Here is a 26,265-nt window from a genome sequence, read left to right on the forward strand (position 1 = left end):
AGCTGGTGTGTAACGGTAACATCCTCAAAATCCTGATTATTTTCTCTTTTGGAAGACATGCAAAGTAATAAAACACTTATCGTATTAACAACCAGTTAGCTTAACATGCACAAATGCTGTGTCTGAAATATGACGCATATTTGAGCATGTTGATAGGCGCCTATGAAAGTTACGTAATCCAAGAGGCAGCGGCTTTTCTCTCTCACAATAAATACACAATTTTTCTCTTCTTTATAAAAACATTAATTAATAACAGCGATGCTGTTTTTAGGAATGGAAGAAAACTGGACTACAGTTCTCAAATACCTTTCTGAGGGACACTTCTGTCTTTAAGAACTGGCATGCACTATAATACCCCTATTAGGACCCACCATCCATTCAAGACTTAATTTTAGCATAGTTATGCATTGACCACTTTAGCCAGCCTTAAGCTATTTTACCAATTTCTTGCACCTTAATCCACAAAATGTTATACTGGTATTATTGCAATATTGTCTATCCGTTATAACCTCCGTATACTACCTCCTTATTCCTCCATGGGAGGAACGCACTGTCCATATTGTCTTATGTATGTCTTTTCTTATTTTAGTGCCTTATTTTGGATATTTTATTTATTTAGCTTAGATGTTCTTAGTGTTTGTATAAATGTCTCTTTTTAGCTGCAGCCTTGGTAGGAGAGTAACGTAATTTCAATCCTTGTATGTCCGGTACATATGCAGAATTGACAATAAACTTGAATTGAATTGAATTTATTTAGGTGACTCTGCTCCATCATTGTCATGAATGCATTGAGAAGGGGGAGCATTATTTGACAGGGTGTTATTGGACTATCAAAATAATGCTACCCTCTTAAATAAATCAATTTCATTACACTTTTTATAATGACACACAGAGACAAAAACACTTACTTTATGACTTTATTTGATATACAGAGGTAGAAAACCATAAAGTGGCTTTTTTTTTGATAGGGTAGCTTGAATCGATAGACACGCCTATCGATTTTTGCGGCGGTAGCATTTCTCGACGCCTGACATCTTTGCTATGAGCACAGCAAAGTCTGTAATTGCCTGCAATGTCCTGCCTGGACATTGCAGGCAGGATGGATCGCTCTTGACAGCACACTCTCTGGTAGGAGGTTCTGAAATGCGACGTCATTGATTAGGTGGAGTGGCGCGCCAGGGCATGCCCTTGTCCCGAAAGTGTGATTATTGAAATTCATGTCTCGACCTCTTCAGCTTTCAGCCTATCGGGTACACCATTGACACCCACGTGGAGCACAGTGCCGTGACATTGAGGGTCGACATTTAAACCTACACAATGTGTGACTTGAGGTTTTCTCCTTCTGCCCGCCTGCCTACGTCACATTTTTAACTGCACCTTAATACAGCAGGTATTAGAAAAGACAGCCAGCGTTTCAGCTCATTCACCCGCGAGCAAAAAGGCATATGCTAATGCAAAAGTGTGGCAACAAGACACTTGTTATTCACATGTTACACAACCTTGCATCAGTTTATGTCTCATGGGTCCCATGCTCCTCAAGCCAATAGCTTACAGGAAAGTTGCAGTAATAAATAGATAAATAAGGCCATATTTCATTATGACGTTGTATTTGTAGTATGGTGCACTGCAACAACAAAAAAAAAAAGAAAAAGAAGATAGTTGATCCTCATAGCGGCTGTCAATGTACACTAGTAAGTCAAGTCAAACTTGTCAGTTTTAAACGAAAGAAAAGGGAAATAAGATTGAGATTTCAAAATAAATCTGATGGACTAGCTCCCCTACACTTAAACAATTAAATATTGTTTCCCCCTCGGTAATAATAGGCACTGTAATCAGTTGATATGATAGTTGTATACAGGGGTGGAGTAGTGATTTTAAATGTGGGGGTGTTCCCCACATCAAGCCCATAGACACGATGCTGAAGTTGGCATCCGATTCGCGAATTAAATGAATGGGCATAAAGGGCCATTTCACTGCATTTTTTGCATTTTGATCGTCCTAAACTAGGTCCTGTATGGAAACTACAATAGTTACACTGCTCAAATCTGGATAGAACTATTATAAAGAGGCTTTAGATTCATTAAAACCTTGTTTGGGATTTGTGAAACCTTTTTCTGATTTGTGAAAATGCAGAACAGGGCCATTCTACTGCTTTTTTTTTGTATTCTCATCAACCTAAACGGGGTCATGTATGGAAACTACAATAGTTCAAACTACAATTGCTCAAAATCTGGATGGAATTATTCTAAAGAGGGCACAGGGTCTTTAAAACACACTGTACATTGGTGCATTACCAGGGTGGGCAAACCGTTAATATAATACATCCATGGGGCAAACGGGTTTACCTTTGGAAAATGTGGGGGGGATACAATCATCTTGCTGTGCTGTACAGTGAAAGCGCAATTTCAAAAAGTTATAGCTGACCACGCGGCCGGAGCTGTTATTTAAGCAGGGCTTTTATTTTGAAACACGGCAGTAAACGCGGTGTTTTTCATCTCGCCGCTCTCCTGTCTTACCGGATGCTGTGGCGACCCGTGTAGATGCAGTGTTGCGCTTTCCTGTTTACGGGCGGGAAGAGCGAACGAAACTGACTGTGGAGGCTGCAGTGTTTAAATCTCCAGCACATTTGTTTTAATTTTCCCCGATGCGGATGGTTTGCACGTTTTAATGACACACGGGGCATCGCGAGGTCTGGTGTATACGTTGTAAAAGGACCACAGCTGGAAACCAACGGGATTTTTTGCAGCGTGCAGGGCAGATGGAGGATCCTCTTGCGGATTCTGGCGGTGGCGGCGGCGGTGCAGCTTCGGCGGAGGGCCCCGCGGTGCAGGTGGCGGATATGCGCTGGCCGACCGGGGCTCTGCCTCTACGGCTCCTGGAGTGGAAAGTCAAACCCGGGTCTCTTGTTAACGTGGACTCCGTGCTAGCGCTGTGTGCTCCCATTCCTCCGGAAAAGGGGGCAGAGGCTGCCAGGCTGCCAGAGAAGAAGGTGAAATCGGACCGTGCTGGAGTAGTGAAGGAGCTATGCTGTCAGCTTGGACAAATCATCCCTCCCGGGTCAGTCACTCTGCCGCTTATATATCTAGCTAATGTTAACCGACCTGGTCTCTGCTCTGAAAGGCTCCAGGCTGTGTGACAGTTTAGTTTTGGGTTGACTTTTCAGCCACTGACTCCAACCACAGCTATACGTCAGTTAGCTAAAAAGCTAAACTTGCTAACTTATCTACTAGCCTGTATGCTAGCCATGTCAAGTCAGTCAAAATAAACAAACTGACTCTCAACCGACTCTTTCGAAATAAAAGCGGAGCCCTCCAATTGAAATGTTTCTGAGCCTTTTCAAAAGTTGTATTTCCCATGGGAGAATTGATTAATTAACAACGGAAGCAAAGCTACAATTCTGGTATTTGTTCACACGTCACTTTGGTAAACTCAGACTAATACTTCTAGGCAATGCAATTTCGGATTTTTATTTTGAAGCCAAAATCACGTGGAGTGCTGTCTCGTATTATTTCTGGCTTGACGCAGGCGTCTGTCGCGTGCACCAAGTGTTTTTAAAGGCTGTATATTGACAGGTGAAATAGAGTTGTCCTGTTTAATTGGAGCAAGTTTTTTTTATAGATGTATGCACACATATATATGTGGCTTTGTCGGTCCATGTAATAGTGTTTTTTTTTTAGTTTTAGCATAGACACTTAATATATCACTTTTGAGGCATGTAGAAAATATAAGAAGTTTACGTTTCCGACAACTCTACTACAAAACTGATTGGATTACATACCTGTAAGGAAGGCATCGTGCTGCCCTCAGGTGATGCTTGTAAACTCCCGCTTAAGACTTTTGACAATCACACTGTTGCTGTGACAACCGATAGCTGCAGGAGGTGGAGGAGGAGGAGGTGGTGGAGGTCTGTTTCTGAGAAGCTACAAAGTAGACGTCAAACACAGCCAAAATAATGACCATATATGAAGTTTAAAATGTGCCCCCTGCCTGGACCACGTCTATCAGACTAACACTGCACAGGAACTTAGTCAAACTTGGTTCCATATCATAATAAAGTGTATTTACATCAGCTACAGTTGTAACGGCTGTTGCCGCTTTGTCCCTGTTACAAAGCAAGTGTGTGTGTGTGATCCAGTGCTTTTCCAGTGTGTGAACACATGCAGTACACAACTTGGTGAGTTACAAGCGTACAACATATAGTTGGCATTTAGGGTATCTAGGCTTCACCTGCTACAGATGTAAATGTTAATTTAATGAGAATTCTCTTTAAAGATGGAGCTGATCAACCTGACCATTCTGCGTTTTAACTGCCTTTTTTGTTTGTTTGTTTTGTTTTTCAGGGGTGTCATCGTCAGAATCGAAGAATGCAGCCATCCCATAGTGATTAAGGGTTTATGTGCCGAATGTGGGCAGGATCTGACCCAGTAAGTGTTTTTTACTTTTCTGTGGAAAAGCTCTGCTTTCGTCACCATTTTATTTATTTTTTTAATGTAGAACACTTTTGCTCACATGATGATTTTTCTCACAGCAACATTTTTGCTGCTCCCACACGATGCCTAAAGGGATGTAAAAGTTCCGGTGTCACCTGATGGGTTTCAACACCAGTGAGGAGGAACAATTTAGACCATAATCATCTTGAGGATGAGACATTCACTGACATAAAACACGTGACAATTTCACACTGATAGTATTTGGTAGTAGAGTATGGTATAAATATAGTATATTTAGTTTCATTTGGTACCGTCAGATGGCACCGGAGAGCATACAGTGAGAGCAGAGTTCCTGAACGCTCAGTCAGAATCTGAAGAAAAATTTCATTTAATAGGTTTTATTAAACAAACCTGCTATTGTGTTATTGTTTTTAGTTCAAAGTGAGGCTGATTTAATAAAAGCATTGACTGAAAAGGTGCCTTTGTTGACACTCAGCGTCTCAGATTGCGGTTCGTGATCACACGATGTAGATGCCTGGTGGCAAGGTAATCGTTGTACATCCCGCAGTAACATGTTTTTTAACTAAAAACGGTCTCTGAAGTAGCTTAAAGCACTGCAAACCAAACAGCTGCTAGGTTTAGCAGCTTGATAGATCCTTCTTCTCTCAGTCACAACATGCTCAAGGACCTGAGAGATGCACAAAGCACCTGACTCCCACTCGTCTTTTTTTTTTTTTTTTTCCCTTTCAGGCTCCAGGGGACAAATGGGAACCAGCAAGCTCCCATCTCCACAGCAACGGTCTCCATGGTGCACAGCGTCCCTGAACTGATGGTCAGCTCTGAGGTGAGTCATATGATGGAGATACACCTGGAGGACTGAGCACTTTGACCTCGGACTGTACACTTACACACTAATCAAATCAAATTTATTTATATAGCACATTTCATGTACAAACAATTCAAAGTGCTTTACATAAAATAAAAGCATTGCAGCAGGGAGTGTAAGAAGCATTAAAAATACATAAAAGAATATAAAGAGAAACAAATAAAATCATTTAAATGAATTTAAAAACAAGCAACAGTCTAGATAAGTTAAAAGATATTTCATGCATAGACACATGAGAACAGAAATGCCTTTAACCTGGATTTAAAAATGTCTACATTTGGTGAAAGTTTAATCTCCACTGGCAGTTTGTTCCACTTGTTCGCAGCATAACAGCTAAATGCTGCTTCTCCATGTTTAGTCTGGACTCTGGACTGGACCAGCTGACCTGAGTCCTTGGATCTAAGAGCTCTGCTAGGTTTATATTCTCTGAACATTACCTTGAAAAGTAGAAGATATCCCATCAGGAATAGAGTGACTGGATTTTTATAAAGAGGGTGTCTTCAAAGGAAAATAAATAAATCCAGAGTGATGAAGCCCCGAGTGCCCTGCGGAAGAGCTCAGTCACTCCTAGTTTTATCTCTGGATCTTTGAATCTCCATCAGCAACCTATGGGATGGTGTCAGGCCATATGCCCATGTGTTAACATTTATATACATGTCCAGTGGCCAGACCCAAACCTGCCTTAAAAGTGGTCAATATAATCTTAAAGTCAATTCTGAAAAGCACAGAATAGTGTAACCATGGCAGACTGGCAGCAGCATTCTAAATTAACTGAAGTCTGGAAAGGTTATATTTTCAGATTTAGTGATGCTGAGTTGTAGAAAATAGTTTAATCTGAACCCCAATCAAAACTTATTGGTGTTTTTTTTGAACGATGAGAATGATGTTGGAGCAAATTTCCCATCATCATCCTGTAGAAGTTGGGTCGGGAACACGCAGTCAAAATATTTGTTTCTGTTTTGCCAACCGCAGGCGAGTGTATGTGTGTGACTCCTGCATTTTTGGACTCGTTCAGCTCAAGTGAACACAGCTCTGTTTATCCTTTGAAAGGCGCTGGCATTAAGTCTTCTACACAAGAGACAACAAGTGCAAGAGATATCCGATAAAAATGTTTGTCACAGACTTCTTTTTAATCTACTAAAAGCTTGATATATATGTCGATTCTAAAGCATTGTTTGTTTCCCCCCTCCATATACTGCCCATCTCCTTCCATCATCCTAACAGCAAGCAGAACAGCTGGGCAGAGAAGACCAGCAGAGGCTCCACCGGAACAAAAAACTCGTCCTCATGGTGGATCTGGACCAGACGCTGATTCACACCACTGAGCAGCACTGCCAGCGCATGTCCACTAAGGTAGTAATCCCTCATATTGTTTTATTACACTGACTCCAGGGTGTACCCTGCCTCTCGCCCAATGACAGCTGGAATAGGTTCCGCCCCCCCCCCCCCCCCCCCCCGCGACCCTAAATTGGATTAGGCGGGTATAGAAAATGGACGGATGGATTATTGATTGCAAATTGGGTATTCTTAACTATTTTCCCAGGTTCCTACCTCCTAATTCAGTGTAATTCAGAAGGTGAATCAATTTATTTATTTTTTTTTTGTCTATAGATATTACAATGATATTGTTAGCTGGAATCTAATTGGCTGTGATAATTGGGATAATTGAGTCCTAATACCCACATGTAATAAACTTCAGCAACCTGTTGGGGTTTCTTTTTGTGTGCGTATTCATCTTTATCCTGAATCATATTTTGTTACAGTCGTGCAGTGCAAGCACAATCGTGTCACAGTTTAAACTGAGATGAATGGCTTTATTGTATTATTATTGCGTTGCGGTAATACTGTTGTTTTGCAGGCTGTTTACCACTAAAAGCACATTCTGGAAGCGGTTTCCTCGCAGCGATCTGCTGAAACTGCTTCAGTCGATTTGAAATCTTCCCATAAGATCAGATGTTGATATGTTAATGTATGCTTTGCGTCTTATCTTGTTTCCTTCAGGGTATTTTCCACTTCCAGCTCGGGCGAGGGGAGCCTATGCTCCACACGCGGCTACGCCCGCATTGCAAGGAGTTCCTGGAGAAAATTGCCAAACTCTATGAGTTGCATGTCTTCACTTTCGGGAGCCGCCTCTATGCACACACCATTGCTGGTAATAGACAGATTCCTGCAACTTCTTTGCATAATAGGGATAAGTGCTGTAAAATGCATCTATTATTTCAGGCACTGATTCCATTCATATAGAAATGTAACAGAATGTATACAGTTTGTACTGCTTGTACTTCCTATTTGTGTCCATAAGAGGGAAGTGTCTGCTCATGCTCAGTGTTCCTGCTTACGTTGTTTTGATTCAGCACCGTGCATACAGTGTGTTGTTAAACTTTAAAATGCCTATTAAAGCCAGGAAATGTTTAGATCTGTCATTTTTGGCTGGTTACTCTCCAAACCAGTTGGAACCTTTGACAATTCTGGGTTTTTCCAGTTTACATTTGGCTGCATTGGCTGCTGCTTTCCTTCTCAATGTTAAGCGTCTTCCACTATTAGGATTCAGGGTTTTCTTATATTGAAGTGTAGGCAGTAGGTTTACTGGCATCCTGTTGGTATTCATGCCACAATTGTTCATCACAGAATATGTAATAACAGCAGCTCCAGTGCAGTACAGTTCTGCCTCTATGTGATGAATGTTTAATGCATTTTGAATTGGAGTTTACTACTGACCCTGATGCCCAGAGATGGGTGTGTTTCAGAGCAGCGCTCCTGTTATCGACAGTTTCTGTATGGTTCTGTGTGGTCCCAAGACTGCATTTTTCCTTCTCATACATTAAGAAAGTTTGAAGGACTGCTTTAGGAAAAAAACAAAGTGAGCATGCTTCACCAGTGAAATACCTTCTGTGAGAGGATCAGGAAACACAGATGGATGAGAAGTTCAGCTCAAGCGGGGCGTTTAAATCTGCATTTTTCTTCTTCCTTTTTTTTTTTAGGCTTTTTGGATCCTGATAAGAAGCTTTTCTCTCACAGAATCCTTTCTAGAGACGAATGCATCGATCCGTTCTCCAAGACGGGGAATCTTAGGTGGGAACTGCCCTCTGCTGAACGTGAAAAATGAATGAATCTTCCAGTGTAGCATGTGGTGATCCTGCACTTTTCCTTTGCGTCTCCCTACGCCGGGTCATTTAGAGTAGGCTTAATGTGGTTTACGTTGAGTGTTAAGATGATTTTGTCCTGTTATTTACTAGAATTGTGTTTTGCAGCAGTGAATTAATCCAAATTTCTCACCATGGACAATCTGCCTCTATTACCTTTAATTGTTGGTACCATAGCACAAATGTTATTTCTTCTCAGCGTGTCTTAGTAATGGCTGTCAGTGACTTCAGCAACGTTCCTTGCAGCTGAAGATTGATGTAAGAAATCTAATTGCCCCTTATTTACCTGTCATTAGGCCTGTCACGCCATCAGATTTTTACCACACAATTATCTTGGCCAAATGGATTCACGACATCGCGATATGAATAGAAAACATAGAAAAATGTAGTGTTTTTTTGTTTGTTTTTTGGTCTTCTTCTTTTGAGTTGATTTACACTCAAAATAGGAGGTAAGGAACATTGAAAATTCTACAGAATCCCTTGTAATGTTTAAGAGATCGATCACAAGATTATCATATTGTGTGTATTATCACAGTTATTGCCAGTACTGGTCACGAAAGCGACACTACATTCGAAGACAGATGAGTTTTGGCGTCTGTCATGAAGCTCGGAGGTTTTACTGATATTTCGTGCATCGTCTTTTTCCACCAGGAACCTTTTCCCCCGTGGGGATTCGATGGTTTGCATCATAGACGACCGGGAGGATGTTTGGAAGTTTGCGCCCAACCTCATCACTGTGAAGAAATACATCTACTTCCAGGGCACAGGAGACATCAACGCTCCTCCCGGATCACGGGAAGCTCAGATGGCCAGGAAAGGTACCGTCGCTCTTCTCTGAAAACAGTTCAGATAAAAGCCAGTCTTTCAATGTTTGCTTTGTTTGATTCAGTGTCTTTGTATTGGCTGAACAACAAGGGCGAACAACATGAAATAAAATTACATAATCTGGATGTGCTGCTGGGTCTGGGTCCACATGAACACAAATTTGGGCTTCACGTGTACACCCACTCAATCAAAGGCTCCTTAAGAGTGTTGTAGTGTGGTCTTTTCCACTGTGCCAACTTTCCCTTGATTTTGGCTGTTTAGCTCCTTTCCCACTCGGGTATATCTAGGAAGTACAATATATTCTCCTGAAGTTGCTTTTGACTTCCTCAGCTGTTGCTGATGCAACCTTAAACAGGTTGTGTGACGGGAGCCGTCAAAACCTAACACAGCTTAATCCACAAGCATCGTTATCATCAACAGCATGTTGATAAGCAGGGGTCGAGGAGCTCCAATACGGTGACCTTTCCACATCCTTCAGTATTGGATTCGAAGTATTAGCCCTTCATTCAGGGAGTACTGGCGGTGGCACCGTGTGACTTTATTGATTATCCTGCAGGTAAAGTACAGCTTCTTGGAGCCTGCCAGTGAGCGTGGTTGGGGGTTCGTTAGTAATGTTTGGTTTGTTGTGAGACTTCTCTCCTCCTTTTACACCCGTCTTGGAACAGCAGCCAGGCACAGCACAGGCCTTCACATACTACACCCAAAAACAGTTCAGAGATACTGGTGTATGGACAGTTTGTTATGGTAATGAAATACAAGTTTCCACTGTGGGGAGTCCACTGGGCCGTGTTATTCACAGCCTATCACTGGAGATTTATTTTTCCTGATTTTTAGCGCTTCTTGCCAAACTTTAGCCCGAAGCAGATTTGAATTTAGATACAAACAAGTCCATAAAAAGCCATCTCGAGATATATGTGTAATGTTAGGCCACACATTTCATTGTATTTGGGAATCTAAAAGCAGTTTAGATCGATTTATTTTGTATTGAATGTCAATTTACAGAAAAAAGGTTTTCTCCAGGTACTCCCTTTTGAACAAGCATTTGGAAAGTTTTGTCAATGGTTTAATTAGCTCCATTTTGATTCTAAGGCTGATATATATACACTGAACACTGCCTCCTCAGTTTATTTCACGTCCCTCTGTTGTCAATTCAGCCCTGTGGTTCCAAGTGCTACTTTGAGCAAGCAAACTTTTCTTTACCCTTTTTTTTTTTATTTCTTTTTTTTATCTGCGCTGTTGATTATTGCCTCACAATTATATTTCACGCTCAAACAGTCACTAGCTCTGAAGTGACTCAGTGTACCCAGATGAATTTTATTTGCCTGAGAAGAATTTTCTACTCTGAAAAGTATTTGCCAACAAGCAAAAGCCAAAGCAGCACTTTCTAAAAATTTAAAAGCTAAAATCTGGGTTATCCTGTGTCTATAATGTACTAGTTTGAAATGTTAAGAAGGTTATTACTAAGAGGTTTTAAAATGCAGGGCAACCGACCTTCCAGAATGCATTAATGTTAAGTACATGATGAAACAGGTCCTATCTATCAGATCTAATGAGAGAAAGTGGTTTCAAAAGATGCACGTTATCTAAAGTAAGTGAATCAAATATAAAAGACTGCATTAAACATTAAAATAGAGGCTCATTGTCACTTTTATTTCTTCAGAATTAAATGAATGTATTAAATGTGCAATGACCTATAAATGTGAGGTATACTTCTATTCTTTTAACCATCATTTACTTTGTTTTAAAAGAAAGCTACTGCAGTGAGGTTACTGTAATAGTAATATCTGAATGGTCTGTGTGACTGTTTTACATTTTTAAGTGCAGCCCAAAGCATTTTAACAGGAAATGCTAACAAAGTAAGTAAGCTAACATTGATTAAAATCTTACAAATATCATTCTTTTTTTTTTAAAGTTTGTTTTTTCTTTAATTCCAGTTCAAGTGCTCTTTTTTTCTCAAGCTATTCAACTATATGTGTAATTTAATGTCTCCTTTCCGGATAACACAGCAGTGTGTAATAGAATATATTGATCACAAATAACACTAGCTAGCACAGTTTCGTGCTAGCTAGTGTACAAAAGAAGTTAGCTTCAACTTGTTAACTATCCAGAGGGGTTAAAGAGCCCATATTACACACATTCATTAATTATTATTTTATATTGGGGTTCCACTAAAAGATTTAGTGCTCAAGTGTTGGAAAATAATTAACTGAGGCATAATGCAAGCGTGGCATATCGTAATGTGAGCTTATGAGGAAAGAAGCTAGAAACTGGACTACAGACAGGGCTTTAGGCAAGGATGGGAGCAGTGTTTAATTTAGGTGAGAATAACTACCTTTAGTGTGGATTTAACCTTTGAAGATCTTTTACATACACAGAAAGCTATAAAACACACTTAGTAGACAAAAAAGAAAAAAAAAAGAAAGCATTAAATGTTCTCTAAGCCTTGCCTTGATTTTTGTTGCATGTGCCTTCCATGGATTCTGCTACCTCCATGTCCTGCTTCAGCAGGTGGTCCCTCAAGTCGACCGGCAGACAGCACAGAACAGGCCGAAGAACAAAATAATGGCCTCAGGAAAAGGGCAAAAGACCACAGTGGTTCCGGACAGGACGGCCCTACAACACCTCAGTCTTCTCAGGGAGAACCAGCAAATGAAAAGACGCACCTTGCAGAAGTTGTGAAGGATGAGATAGGACAAAGTCAAGGGTCAGAAACGGAGTCACGGTCTGAGTTGGGATCAAAGGAAACTCAGGTGGATGACCACACAAATATCAAGGAAGATGACGTCAATAGGACACGAGGGGCACAGGAAGGTGCAAACTCATTAGCACCAGGTCATGAGTCCAATAATCTTGATTTTGACCTTTCCAGTGACAGTGACGGTGACAATGACTCCATTACAGAAAAGCCTCCCTCATCAGACAGTGATAGTGAAGCCAAGTCTTGCCAGACAAAGGAGTCTGGAAAGGAAGGAGAAGGGCAAGACCCTCCTGATGTAGATGGGAAAAGGGAAGGGGACAGTAAAGGTTGTGTTGAAATAGAAAATAACTCTGACGTAGCAGAACCTTCAAATGTTCTACTCCCTGACCCCGAGGTCGGAAATGGATGCTTAGATCGGAGAGAACCAGAAACAGAATCTCAGAATAGTGAACAATCCGGAGTCACCATGGGCGAGGAGCTGCTGGATCAGAGCATGGAGGATGAAGAGGAGGAAGAAGAAGCCGATAACGACCACGATGATCACCTGATCCACCTGGAGGAAGTGCTGGAAAGGATCCACGCAGAGTACTACGCTCGCTACGAGAGCTACCTGAAGAAGGACGCGTCCGAAATGCCAGACATTCGTAGGATCGTCCCAGAGCTTAAGAGCAAGACGCTCGAGGGCACGACGCTAGCGTTCAGTGGTCTGTATCCAACCAACTACCCCATGGAGAGGACCCGTGAGTTCTACCACGCCAAAGCACTGGGGGCCATGATAGGCAAGAACTTGATTCTCAGCTCCCAGGAGCCAAACCGGACAACGCATCTAATCGCAGCAAGAGCAGGTATGTTGATGCACGCTTTAAACCCGACCACCGTTGGAGCTTATGTCACAGGACTGTAGCGAGTTTGCTAATAACGGTGTCTTTCACATGAATCATGCTAAAAGTTTCAGTTTAAGTCTAACTCAAGTAAACAAAGAAAATAGCCGACTTCAACAGCCATTTTCTACCATCAGGGGATAACTGCCATCTGCACTGTTTTCATGCACACACACTTTTTTTGTCTGTAGCTTTTCTGCAAACTCATCTGTCTGGTAGAACAGAACCTTCTCCTGTTATCATGTGCACATTAAAGGGAAGTGTGGACAATGTGGGAAGCTATTTTTCCAGAGATTTTGAGTTTTAAATAAAAATGGCTTACATATGATGATGTCAATCCTTTAAAGACTGCTAAGGGTTTGTTTATACGTCATATTCTGTGGAGCTCATAAGCACCAAGGCTGCCTTTTGTAAGCAGAGACCAAGCTTATTAACCTTCAGGATTATGAAATGCTAAACATGTCTGAAGGTAAAAAGAGAAAAATGTAATATACGGTTGTATCCCATCTTTACCCACTGACTACAATTCCATGAAACAAATGGAATCTTTTTAAAATTGCTGTGATTGCTTTGCTTTATATTTGAGCCCAAAACAAAAAGGGGTTCGGATTTAGCAGGGAATCAGAGTTCGGTGCAACTTCGACTATTTAATTAGCACATTCACGCCTCAACTGTCAGCGAGTTTCCTTGGATTTGTAACTTTAAACTTGTGCAAAGTTTCACATAGCACTTTGAGTTGTCAACTGGACTAGAAAATCGAAATGAATACAGTCAATTTACCTTTTCCCTTGTACTAAAGTGTCTCCACTCAGTCCTAAAATGTAGTTTGCAGTGTGTGGGAGCCTGAGTGAGGTAGTGCGTCAGGGTCCTTAATCCAATCCAGTGTATGAATCAATGTTGCCCTTCCTGTTCCTCTGCAGTATAATTTAATATTTCTCTGTGAAGATAATCTCCTTGTCCTTTTAAATTTTAGTCCAGTTTATCTAAATGGTGCCGTTTTGCAACACAAAAACACCCATTTCATATCGCTTTAAATAGAAAGTAAACAAGTTCAATAAAGGTCTAATTAGATGCAGTTCAAATCAATTAAACTGCAATCCAATTTACATCATTACGTTCAATCTCCCCTCAAGAGAAGTCACAGGGAACAGTGGAGAGGAGAACTCCTCTTTAACAGAAGCAAAGCTCCAGCAGAAAGGCGACCCGTTAGGATGTAAGAGGAGAGGACTGTCTCCATCTCTTCTCTTCTCTGTCCGATTTGACCACCGTAACCAACTTTTGAGCCAAAGCTAACGTAGCAGCAACAGTGGAAGGCGCCGATAACAGGACATCGTTTTACACAAGACGGCGCTCTCTTCCCAGCATGCAGCTTGGCTTAACGTACCTTCACATTCTTTTTTGGCTTCGCTGTTAACCTCAACGGTACACTGATATAAAAACGGGGTGTTTCGTATTATTACAGAATTAGCGTGGCTTTGAATTATTGGGCCTCATGCAAGAACATTTTCGTATTTTTATTCTAAATTTCTCTCATTTTTTTCGTACGAACGAAAAAGTGTGTAAACAACATGCGTAAATGATGAATGCCACCCGTGCGCATTTAAGTGCACGTGCACGAGGATAGTAAATTTGCATACTCCACGCCCAAAATGATACCATGTTAGGCTGTGCTTCCTCTCTCCTGTGCCAGGAAGTGTTGAGTGTTGAGTCATGAAAATGGCATCAAGGCACAAAAAGAACAACTTTACGGGCTTTGAGATTGAAGTTCTGCTTTCAGAGATCCAAAGATTTTTAGCAGTGTCAGCAGTGGAATTACGGTCACCTTTAGTTCACAATGTCACTGAAATAAAGAAGAAATGGTTTGATATGAAAATGGCTTAAAAATGCGCTCGATGACCGCAACTAAAGCCGTGCAATCAGTTGTTGCCTCATCATGATGGCACTTTGATGGGGCCATGGGGGGGGGGTCTTCTGGCACCACACCTTCTGGTCTGCCTGGGCTGGTTCAGGTAGTGGGAGACCTTCGTTCATGGCAATATTGTGCAAAACGCAGCATGCCAGATTTCTCTGGGCTATAGAGCAGTTTGCCCCCCCCCCGCTGTATCGAGACACACCCACCTGGCCTTCAGCTCAGTGGTGCGCTCCACAACAGCATGGGTGCTTTGATGCGTATATGTGTGCAGTCTATTGCTGGCTGGAATTGGGTTTGAACGGCATGTTTCTCTCTGGAGTTGTGGCTCCATGGCAATCTAAATCACGATGTCAGCCATTCGTCTGTCTCCACAAGGATATCTACACGGTTACACCAAAAGTATCAAGTCAGCCTCTGGTTATGCTTCCCATTGACCTTGCTATATACAGAGTCAAATTAACCTTTAATTAGTGCATAATTTAAGTCAAACAGAATAATGTCAGCATAATTATGGGGTATAATGTATATATTTATTTATGTTTGCTTCAAAGTAATTAAATGTACAATCAATATTTTACGAAACTCCTACGACAGGTCTGGATCACTCAAATTCTGTTCGTACCTGAAAGAAAACGTAAAATACGAAAAAATTGGTGAATGCGCAAATTCTCTTAAATCCCTCATACGCACGACTTAAGAACAAATCTGTTCGTACGAACGGTTGTTGCATGAGGCCCATTGTCTGGTAGCTCGGGGGCTTAAAGCTCAGCTTTCCAACCAAACGTTTGCTTTGTTTCATCACGTCCACATCGTAACTTTACGGTTATGTTAGCTTTACATTCAGCAAAAGTGGTCAGCTAGCTGCAAATAAGCAACTCAAAGACGCTAGCTTTCATTCATTTTCCCTCTATCAAGCTTTAGTAGTGCTATTTAGGCAAAAATAATTCTCTCAGTGGATCTGACTTTTTGAATGCAGCGTCCTCGACAATGTTGGGAATTTTTTTACTCTTCTTTCAATTCCAAGAAAGTTACATCATTGATCTAAATTATTCAGCATTGTGTGCGTTGTTTGGTAATAGCTTTAAATTTAAAGTCAAAGCGAGTTTCTTTTCTCTTTCTTTTTTGTCGACTAGGCACAGAGAAGGTTCGCCAGGCGCAAGGCTGCAAACACCTCCATGTCGTCAGTCCCGACTGGCTCTGGAGCTGTCTGGAGCGCTGGGAGCGGGTGGAGGAGCAGCTGTACCCGCTGAAAGAGGATTACTCCAAGACTCCAAGGTATGGGAACTGTGGTCTAAAAGGCCGCCCCGATTCTAGCCGAACTCGTTGCTTGAAAATGCGTTTGAATCTTTCACGATTCACGATTGAAATTCCAACTTCTTTCCCTGAAGGAGCAACAGCCCAGCAGCTTTTCCTGACAGTCAGGGCGCATTTCAGAAGCGTCTTTTCCAACCGGCTCCCTTCCACCCCAGACCTCCACCAGCGGCTCCAGAGGTTCGGACTTATGACGCGGTCACGGGAAACCTCATCCGCAGGGGTCCTCGGGCGCCACGTCCTTCACCCTACCTCCAGCCGAGCATCTCTGATCCCAGAGAGCAGTCCGGTCTCAGGTACCACGTTATGTTTTTCAAGATTGAGTAAAATGTTTCACTTTATGATGAGACTGATCAGAGTCCTCGTTTTGTCACGTTTGCTCTTTCTGTTTTTGAAAATGACCAATGGTAGCGATTTGCCACATTCAGTCATAACATTCCTAACCAGCTATCTCTTTCTGCCGCTGGTGTATAAGAAGCATAAAAAGTGCAAAATTTGCTTTCCCATATCGGCCCTTATGGTGCATCATAACAGCCCAGCTGGTGAGTCACATTTCAGTCTGTGTGACTTCCTGTCCTGCACACTTGGTTTCTTGATAAATGTCAGTTTGAAAATGAATGGAACCAGGAGTCAAAAAGCACTAAAGCCACGTTTTAGATTGTATTTATCGAATTTTTTGATCTGATGAGGAACAGATTCTTCTTTATGGGTTGATATTTCTGTTTTGTCTCGGTTGTTGAATTTGAACAGATCTGAAGGGGACAGATAAAGATAAAGTTTCCTTAATTGTCGCCATACGTAGGCATCGCACAGTGAATGCGTCCCATGGGCCTCATTTCCATCATTCATTTCTCTGTAAGCGAAAACAGCCATGGTGTATTGATACTATACCGTGTGAATACCCCCCAGTGGAGACATAGACTCCTTCAGACAACGGCTGAGAAACAATAAAGCCCTTGTTTTATGGATTGTTGGTGGTCGGGGAGCTGTAGTGTGCAGTACCCAGAGGAGCCTCTGAGCGTTCGTCGTACATCTTTTTATCTCCGTGTTGGGTCTTCGTAACAGAAGTCACCACAGAGTGATTTCTTCCCTCAGTCGTTTGATTTCCCCTGCAGCTGGACAGGAGTGATGAGGAAGGTACGAGTCACCTGAAAATCATCTCTCTGAGGTCCAGGCTTGACTTTTTATTTATTTATTTCATTATTTTTTTTAAGCTCCTCCAGTTCAACACATATCCTCCACATTAAAAAAAAAAAAAAAAAAAGGCTCAGAATGATTATATCTGTGTTGATACTCTGTAATTGATAACCTCAAGTGGAAAATTGGCCCATTTTATTCATGGATTAGATACACAGTGGAGTTTTCACCGAGTTGCAAAGACTTGGATCGAATCATCAAAGACGATCTGTTCAATTAAGCTTCCCCCAAAAGGAAGCGGAGAAGCCATCTCCTCACATTAGCATATACAGCTACTGGGCCCTGGAGCCCGAGCACTTCCCATCATCAGTCTACAGCCTTAACCTTCTCGCTTTGTTGTTGCGAACTGTATAAGCTGATTACGTACTGTCTTTGCTAATGAGTTCTACAGTAAAGAATACTTTAAGGCGACAACACAAAGAGCAAAAAGTAGGTCTGAAAATGAAAAAGAAAAGGCAGCGAAAGCACTCATTCATTCTCAGGTTTGTGAGCGAATTCCTCTTCTGATGGTTCAGCCTCTCACATTCATCATCCTTTGTGATAAAGCTGCACATTTTCCCCTGTTTACAGATTCCCCAGCCTTTCTCAACACGATTTTAAAAGTAGCAAACAATCAGTCATACCTAAACTTTTCCAGCTTTTAGCCAGTTAAAAAGTATTTAGCGGGGCTAAAGCAGTTTGCAGTCTGGATGTGTTTTCATACTTTTTTTTTATCTTTACTGTACCCCAGGGGAACGGCACAGAGTCAGCAGAATGAGGCCGCAGGGTCCAGCCAAGACCAAGAGCAGCCGGGACCGTCTCGCCGGAAACGACAGCCGAGCATGTCGGAAACGATGCCTCTGTACACGATGTGCAAGGAGGACCTGGACAGCATGGACAAAGAGGTAAGGGCGATGACCGCACACACAGAAAGGTGCCAGTTGATGTTTATGTCCCATGTATGCACTCATGTCCAAAAGACGGTTTGCTTATTTCACTTCTAAAATAGGTCATATCATCGCACCTTACGTGCGTCATTTATTTATTTATTCATTTAACAAGAACTAAACCAAAATCGATGTTTGAAAAATGAAATACGCTCCACGAATCAACACCTTGTAAAACCAGCTTCGCCATCAAATAACTAGAGGTAACCGTTTTCTGTGCGACATTCTCAGTCTTCCCCATCCTTTTAGGTCCACGCTAATTTACCTTCCTTCAGTTCTTTGAGGTTGTCTGCCATTTTGCACCGGCACAACTATCAAGACTGAGGTCTGGACTTTGACTGCACCATTGCAGCTCCTTGATTATTTTCTTCTTCAGACATTCTGCTGTAGATCTGCTGCTGTGTTTGGGATCATTGTCCTGTTGATGACCCAGTTTCAGCCGAGCTTTAGCTGTCAGACAGATGGCCTCACATTTGACTCTAGAATACTTTGGCATACAGAGGAGTTCCTTACATTACATTACATTACATTACGGTCATTTTGCAGATGGTTTTATCCAAAGCGACTTACAATAAGTGTGTTCCACATTGGTAGGCAAAAGAACTTCAGGTCACAAGAAATCAGAAGTGCATTTCCTTCCAAAACCAAACAGCTAAGAGCATAACTAGTGCTAGAGTAAGTGCGGTAAGTTAGGTACATAGACAAATAGGAAGACAATTTAGAAAACAAAGACAATTTAGGAAACAAATAAGTGCGTAAGGAGCTGGGACGAAACGGGTGATGTCCTAAGGGGGGCGGATCAGGGTAGTGTTTCCTGAAGAGATGCGTTTTCATGGTGGACACAATGACTGCAAGGTGTCCAGGTCCTGTGGCTTCAAAAAACAAGCCCACATCATCAGCCCTCCACCACCGTGCTTGACAGCTGGTATGAGGTGTTTGTGCTGATATGCTGGGTCTGGTTTTCTCCAAACGTGCTGCTGTGCATTATGACCAAACATCTGTACTTTGGGCTCATCTGTCCAAAGGACATCGTTCCAGAAGTCTTGTGGTTTGGTGAGATGAGTTGTGAGGTTGAAATATAGCACGACCAACAGCAAAACAAAATCTTCTCTTAAACATGTAGTGGTAACATGTAGTCATTGTGACAACGGGAGTGGAGGGCGAAAACATCAAAGACATCAGAGCCGTGTGGAACGGTTGTCTCGACATGCCTTTAAGAAGTGGCTCAAATTTGGAGGAGGGCTTGATAAGGAATCAGGCTTCAGTCCGTTTGTGTTTTCCAGCTTAACTCGCCAACATGCATCCATTTACAAAAAACATTTGAATGATTTTTAATAGTTTTTGTTGTTGTCTCGTTGAGCGGCTTTTCTTCCGTTCCTTTAATGGGTTGGGTTTTTAAAAGCATTTCCGCTCTGAGTATTCCAAGGATGGCTATTTGAGGACGGTTTTACTGGAATAGGAAGACGTTAAACAGTCGGACGATGCTGTTAATTTTCTCTCTTATAGCGGATCTTCTTTCATCATCGTATATGATGAGAAACTGTCGGACTACGAGCCGAAATTGCAATTTCAATTTCACCATACAGCTGCCATTAAATCCCACGTAGTTTTATTTATTCTTTTTATTTCCAGCCGTCTTTCTGTTCTTGGCCGTCTACTTTCTGCATGTTATGTTTTTTTTGCCTCTTGAGGCAGGTGAAGTGATTACTGAGAGCAGTGCACCTCCTGCTTGGATAATGCACTTTAATTGAGTCTGAATTCTGCTAATGCTCCAGCGGGGAGAAAAATGCGCACAGCAGACCCTTGAGATCTGCCAAGAACCTCTCAGTAAGTGATTATTCCACAAAAGGGACTGTGTGGGTTTGTCCATGTCGAGCCTGTCGCGAGCCATGTTTGAGATGTGGTTCATGGTGATTATCTACTTTTTCATGTAATGGCAGTTTTATGACAGGAAAGCTGAACCGACGGGCGCTCGGTTAGCTTTTTTCTTTAGTTTTTAGTATCTTGTTTGCTATGAAACTTAAGGATTTGATGTGAAAGGTGTCTCTGTTGGTGCACAGTGAACCATCATTAGACTCTGCAGTTGGAGTTCGATGTCAGCATTTTGGTCACGATTATGATGATTTGTTGTCTTAATTGACTCCTTCTTGGTTTATCAAGTCTGGGTGTAATTCTCTGTTTGATGGTATCAATCTCTCACATCGTCGGGGAGGAATTTTGGCCCACGCTTTACAAATTTGCTCCAGTTGATACGTTTTTGTAGGCATCCCACCACAGCGTTTCTATCAGGCTGAGGTCTGAGCTTTGACTGGACCTTCGCAGCAACATGATTCTTGTCTCTTTTTTTTTTTTTTTTTTTTTGACATTCTGTTGTACATTTTCTGCTTGTTGTCATGCACGTCATTTGTTCTTGTGGTTTGTTCAGGTGTGACTTTACAAACCGAGGCTACACCTCCATGTTCTTTTTAGAGAGAAGAGGCTTTTTGTCCTGCAACCCTTCCAAACAGGCCATACTTGTTCAGCCTTTTTCTATTTGTGCTGACATGAACTTTAACCTTTAACATGCTAACTGAGGCCCGCAGAGTCTGAGATGTAGCTCTTGGGTTTTTGACCTTGGGGTGAACCTGCTGGGAAGTCCACTCCTGGGAAGATTAGCAGCCGTCTTGAATGTTTTTCCACTTGTGTACAATCTTTATTTCTGTAGAATGATGGACTCCAAATAGTCTGTAAATGACCGTATAACCCTTCCCAGACTGATGAGGAGCAACAATTGCTTTTCTAAGATCACTGCTGATGTCTTTCCTCCTTGGCATTGTGTAAACACACACCGGAATGCTCCAGACAAACAAACTGCTAATTACCCTCTTTATTCATGTGGAGACAGCAAGGGTGCACTTAAGTTTTTTTTTACACCATTTCAACACTTTATCTTACTTTATTTGTCCTGTATTGTCGTCCATCTGAGGCTGCACTAAACTGTGATGTTTTAGGAGCTGTTAAGGAACTAGATGATGATTTATCTCGACTAAGAACTGAAAGAGGATGTACTTTCTTTTTCACATGACAGTATATATTTATATACAAGATAAGTTAAAAGGTTATTTTAGTCATTCCATCCCTTCACGGTGCATCCTTTTGTTTCGAAGCGCATTAAAGATAATATCTTTTCATGGAGAATGGATCCTTTTTCTGACCATTTCTGTGTGCAGTTTGAGCTCCAACGCAGAGTTTGCAGTGGACCCTGCAACGAAATTAAAAGTTTAAGTTGAACTGGATGAAGCGGGTGTACAAAATAGATGACTGGATGGATAACCGAATGATCTGGATGCCATTCTGATTAGTCCTGCTTTACACGATCAAACGGCTGCCTGGTTCTTTGTTGAATTGAGGTTTGATAACTCTGTAGATGCAGGCTAATAACCGCTGCGCCATCCCTTCTGACAGGATCCTTTATTTTCCTTTTTTAGGACTCATCATCCACCGTTTTTACAGGAATGTGTTTGAAATGTCTCCCATCTCCACATTTTATGCAGTTCTGATATTCTGCAGAAAGCTGCACTCTTTGTTGCTTCGCCTCTCTGCAGCTATGAGGTTTAGAGCCAGAAAAAAGCAGGCCGCTGGTTTCTAACGCCTCCCGTCGCTAACGAGCTGCAGTGATTTAAACACACCGGCGTTTCTCCAACACGTTTCCACAAAATAATCCCGTGTGAACTGCTCTGTGGTTTTGGCCATAGGTTTCCCTCTAAGTTGTCAGTGTCAGAGAATTGTTCTTGGTTTGGATGATTCTGAGGCTGTGTTCGAAACCGCCTACTACATACTTCCATACTACATACTGCATACTCATCGATCAGACAGTATGCAGAGCGTTTACCCACAATGCATTTCGCTCCTGCCCGAGCTGAAATCAGCCGGCCTGAAGCTGATTTCCCTTAAGCTCTAAACTCTGTAAACTTTAGCAACATTTGAAACATTTTCAGGTGAGAAAGTAGTCGTTTAGATCCCCAACGTGTTGAAAACCTGACAAAATACCGGCTATTTACAATTTTGTTCCCACGAATTCGGCGCTACTAAAGCTAGCCGCAGTGAGTTAAGCACTTCCGGTTATTTTCACAAAATAAAATACCCGTTGCCTTTTATCATAGGGAAAGCCATTACGATACAATTGTTGCTTTTGTTTTGAAAACAGGAAGTGAACCTACCCTCGTTGTAGCTAGCTTGAAACTGCCGTTTTGACAGGAAATGACGATCGGCGACGTCAAGTTACGTTGCATCTTGGGTAGTTTGAGTATGAGTAGTAACCTCATGATGCATACCCAACATTTAGGAGAATCTAGTATGCATCCGGGAAAAAAGTCAGTAGGAGTAGTAGGAGAAGTATGCGGTTTCAAATACAGCCTGAGTTTTGTTGTCATGGGAGCAGTGTGTTCTCTGTGTGAATAAAAGATCATCTTTGGTATTTTGAGAGCAGACGGTGGGGTTTTGATGACTTCATAGGTGAGTGCAGATGATATCAACATGTTGTTGATTCTGGAAATGGACATCGGTAAATCACCATTAGTCACGTGGATGAAATGAGTTTGGATAAGTTTCCCATCTGAGCTCTCTTGTGGATCCCAAATGAATTTGCTCCCTTGTGTGAGGACTGGTCCTGTGCAGATGTGTCAGATGACGACTGGGTTGAGAGCTGACGCCGATGTGTTAATTAAACTTCTTGTTGTTTTTACCCCCTCTAATTGCTGACAGCATAATAAGTTGTTAGAGGTACCGTACGAAGGCATTTTCATTTATCTCGTCCCTGCAGTTTTGGAGCCAAAGAACCTTGCTTTTACTCATTGCTATCATTGTGTAGGATGTTGTCATGGCAGCATGGACCTAACATTCACTTTCCAACTTGATTAAAGGCCAGCCTCATGCTAATCTAGCACTATAGAATTTTGAAGATGGAGTTGGTTAATGAGGTGTTAAGCCGCTCCCACTGGGCATTTTTCCCTAAACACCAGCTGCATTTATTGTGTAAATGTGACATTTAGACTGCTTTAGCATTAAGATGAGGGAGGTTCATCGATGGGCAGGGATGATTTAATGATGTTTCGGTCCCATGTGTTGTTTTTGCCATTAAAAAGGAGAAAAACAAACACTGACCCCTTTGCTGGTTCAGCCAAAGCTCGTCTGTTATGTTTTGAAAGCTTTAGATTTTGCAATAACGCCGTCTTATCTGAAATGTCAGCCATATTTTCAGGTGCTCGATCAAAGACCCCGACGCTGTGAATGACTTTTTCCTGCCAGTAGTGGCCAGTTGGTCACTAGACTAAGTCAGCACACTTGGTGCTGAATTAGTCTAAAATGTGGAGCTCTCAGACAGCAGAAGAGCCTGTCCTGTGAAAGAAAAAGACAAAATTCATCCTAATCCCTGCACAGTCAAAGGCGAGAGCCACATCTCATTGCTCTATATTTTGCTTCCATGAAGCCAGACTCTGTTGTAATCTTTTAAAGTGGTCTTGATCTCCAGTCTTTCTTATAGTCTTTCAAAGTTTTTGTTTTTTTTCTTTGGGACATTTGCTGCTTTCTCACTCATTTTCAGTCCAGTCCTTTAACCTGACCAATGAACCTTTTTAAAGCGTTAAAAAAAGAAGAAGCCATTTATCTCAACAGTGGAACCAGTGTTGTGTTTACACAAGACTGACAACCTCAACCTACCCTGTTCTTTCTCTTGACTTTCTCTGTGTCGCCCTCTCAGCCAACATGTGGAAGTCCTCTCTGCATATTATGGTCGGCGTGTAGAATTTGTGATTTTCGACTTGATCTAGCTCCCACTAAAACATGGAAACCTCTCATCCTTGCAAGCGCAGCCAACTCCTCCCTCATCATCTTTTGACAAGTAAAGAAATTGACTCATAGGAAGAATCTTTTGTAGCTACAATGTATTTCAAATGTCATCTTCCTGGGACAGCCTTGGCTAAAGGGCAGTCTGTGACATTCTTAAACACTGTAGATCTTAAGGGGCACTGGGAAAGGACCAGCCTTTAATTGGCTGGAGCAAGGAAACGCATCTGAGTCAGGTAGACAGCCTCACATTTAAATGTCACCAATGGTTACACGGTGGTATGTCAGTTTACCTGGAGCAACATGTGCAGAGTTCCCCGTCACAGGAAAACAGCGGCGTACCGACTGGGTGACCTTTCTTTAAAACAACCGTTCCCTTGTTGGCTCACCAGTGACTGTGGACCGTCGGTCCTTTGTTGGTCTGGCCTTTGTAGTCATTTGTCAGAGGACTTAGGATGATTTAAGTGCACTTCAAACCAGTCTTCTTTTTTTTTGTGTGCCTTTTTAAATGTTCATTTGTTCAATGTTCATTCGTGTTTTTTCTACAAGTGACAAGATAATGCAGCAGTTGCTCTGTCATTAGTGTTAAATCAAGACGGGCTCCGTAGCGATGATTGTTTTTCCTGCTAGAGTGGCTGGCGAGTTTGTTTCATTTAACATCGGCGCACAGAACAACAGCGTAATACTTTAATGGCGGGGCAGCATGAAATAGAATAGATGAGATGAACACAATCTGCCCAGCTGCAACAAATTCCTTCAGTGGTTTGTTATAAAGCACACCTAGGTTATCTCAGAAGTGCCGGTACACCACAAAACAGCCTCGTCCTCCCCCGAGGGAGTCGTCCATCAAATCAAAATGATTTAAACACCGCTGATGATCATTGCAGCCAGTGGGAATAACAGTGCTTGCGACGCTTAAACACTACGCGGTGTCGTACAAAAGGGCTGCTCAGTGAAGCTTTAAAGAACACATTGGTTGTTTTAGAGGAAATTGCTTTTCTCACCATCTGTATCGGCGATTAGAGAACTCTGGTTCTCTTTGATAGATTTTCTCTGTAGTATATGACCTACACTGTTTTTTTTTGTTTTTTTTTTTAAATCAGCTCATTGCATGTGATAAAGTGCAAAACAGTTTAAAAAAATAAAAATAAATAACATGCCTGTGCCTCAAGGAAGTTGCCACTGGCAGAAAAAGATTTTTGGTCGGCAGCGTGACAGATTTTACAGTCGGCGTTAACGTGCCTTCTTTCGTTTCCAGCAGAGTGCAGATGACACCTGGAAAACAAAGCAAAGCCTTAAAAGCAGATAAAAGTCCGGATAGTTCGAATAGGGGTTTGTCAGTGAAATTAAGGTTTGTCCTCACATTTTTTGGTTTCACTCTAACTTTTATAACATTGGAAAAACACTTAAGTTGTATAGATTAAAAAGGCCATCCATTTACATGTCAAAAAATAAACTTAATTTGAATACATTTGGAGCAAATTTGAAACATTCGGTCACTTTCTCTGCAGATTTCACTTGCAGAATAGACATGTTATCGATTCTGTAAGCCAATTTTATATATTCTCTAGCTAACAGTTAACCCCTCATTCAAAAATACTGACCAGAATGAAAATTACTACACATTTATGTCCCATAAAATGCAAATGCCCTGCAGTTACTGAGTCTAAAAGGGGAGGGAAATAGTTGGTCAAGGCCACAGGTTGTCACAGAATCGTAAAAATCAAATCAAATCAAATCAAATTTATTTGTATAGCACATTTCATGTACAAACAGTTCAAAGTGCTTTACATAAAAAAAAAAGCATTGCAGCAGGGAGTGCAAGAAGCATTAAAAATACATAAAAGAATATAAAGAGAAACCAATAAAATCATTTAAATTAATTTAAAAACAGGCAACAGTCTAGATAAGTTAAAAGATATTTCATGCATAGACACATGAGAAAAGAAATGTCTTTAACCTGGATTTAAAAATGTCTACATTTGGTGAAAAGAACGAGAACGATTCTTACTCAGAAATCGAACATTCTGGACACTGAGCGTTCACTGCAAATGCACAGTTGTGAGCCTGGATTCCAGTTGTCTCTGTAAATGACAGAAATCCCCTTTCTGAATTCTGTTTAAAAAAAAAAAAAAGAAGCAAACCCAACGTCGTTCTGGATCTGTCGGCACGGTCGATTGCACAACTGCTTCTCTTCATTTTACATGTGCTTTACATGTCGGGAAGACTGCAG

At 41.6% G+C, this 26,265-nt stretch overlaps 1 protein-coding gene across 4 annotated transcripts in view; it reads left to right on the top strand.

The window, feature by feature from the left end:
* The first annotated feature begins 2,523 nt into the window (after positions 1-2,523).
* ctdp1 (CTD (carboxy-terminal domain, RNA polymerase II, polypeptide A) phosphatase, subunit 1) overlaps positions 2,524-26,265 on the top strand; it is a 72,634-nt gene continuing 48,892 nt past the window's right edge. The window contains exons 1-11 of one of the 4 annotated variants that reach the window (XM_075449220.1): positions 2,524-3,057; positions 4,341-4,424; positions 5,181-5,274; positions 6,541-6,669; positions 7,318-7,468; positions 8,298-8,388; positions 9,111-9,277; positions 11,790-12,827; positions 15,909-16,050; positions 16,164-16,382; positions 18,014-18,167. In XM_075449220.1, coding sequence (XP_075305335.1) covers positions 2,759-3,057; positions 4,341-4,424; positions 5,181-5,274; positions 6,541-6,669; positions 7,318-7,468; positions 8,298-8,388; positions 9,111-9,277; positions 11,790-12,827; positions 15,909-16,050; positions 16,164-16,382; positions 18,014-18,167 — 2,568 coding nt within the window. In that variant the 5' untranslated portion in view covers positions 2,524-2,758. The remainder of the gene's footprint in view (positions 3,058-4,340; positions 4,425-5,180; positions 5,275-6,540; positions 6,670-7,317; positions 7,469-8,297; positions 8,389-9,110; positions 9,278-11,789; positions 12,828-15,908; positions 16,051-16,163; positions 16,383-18,013; positions 18,168-26,265) is intronic. The other 3 variants (XM_075449217.1, XM_075449218.1, XM_075449219.1) reach the window with 3 other exon arrangements.

The sequence above is a fragment of the Odontesthes bonariensis genome, chromosome 18, assembly GCF_027942865.1.
Source record: "Odontesthes bonariensis isolate fOdoBon6 chromosome 18, fOdoBon6.hap1, whole genome shotgun sequence".
Taxonomy (NCBI): domain Eukaryota; kingdom Metazoa; phylum Chordata; class Actinopteri; order Atheriniformes; family Atherinopsidae; genus Odontesthes; species Odontesthes bonariensis.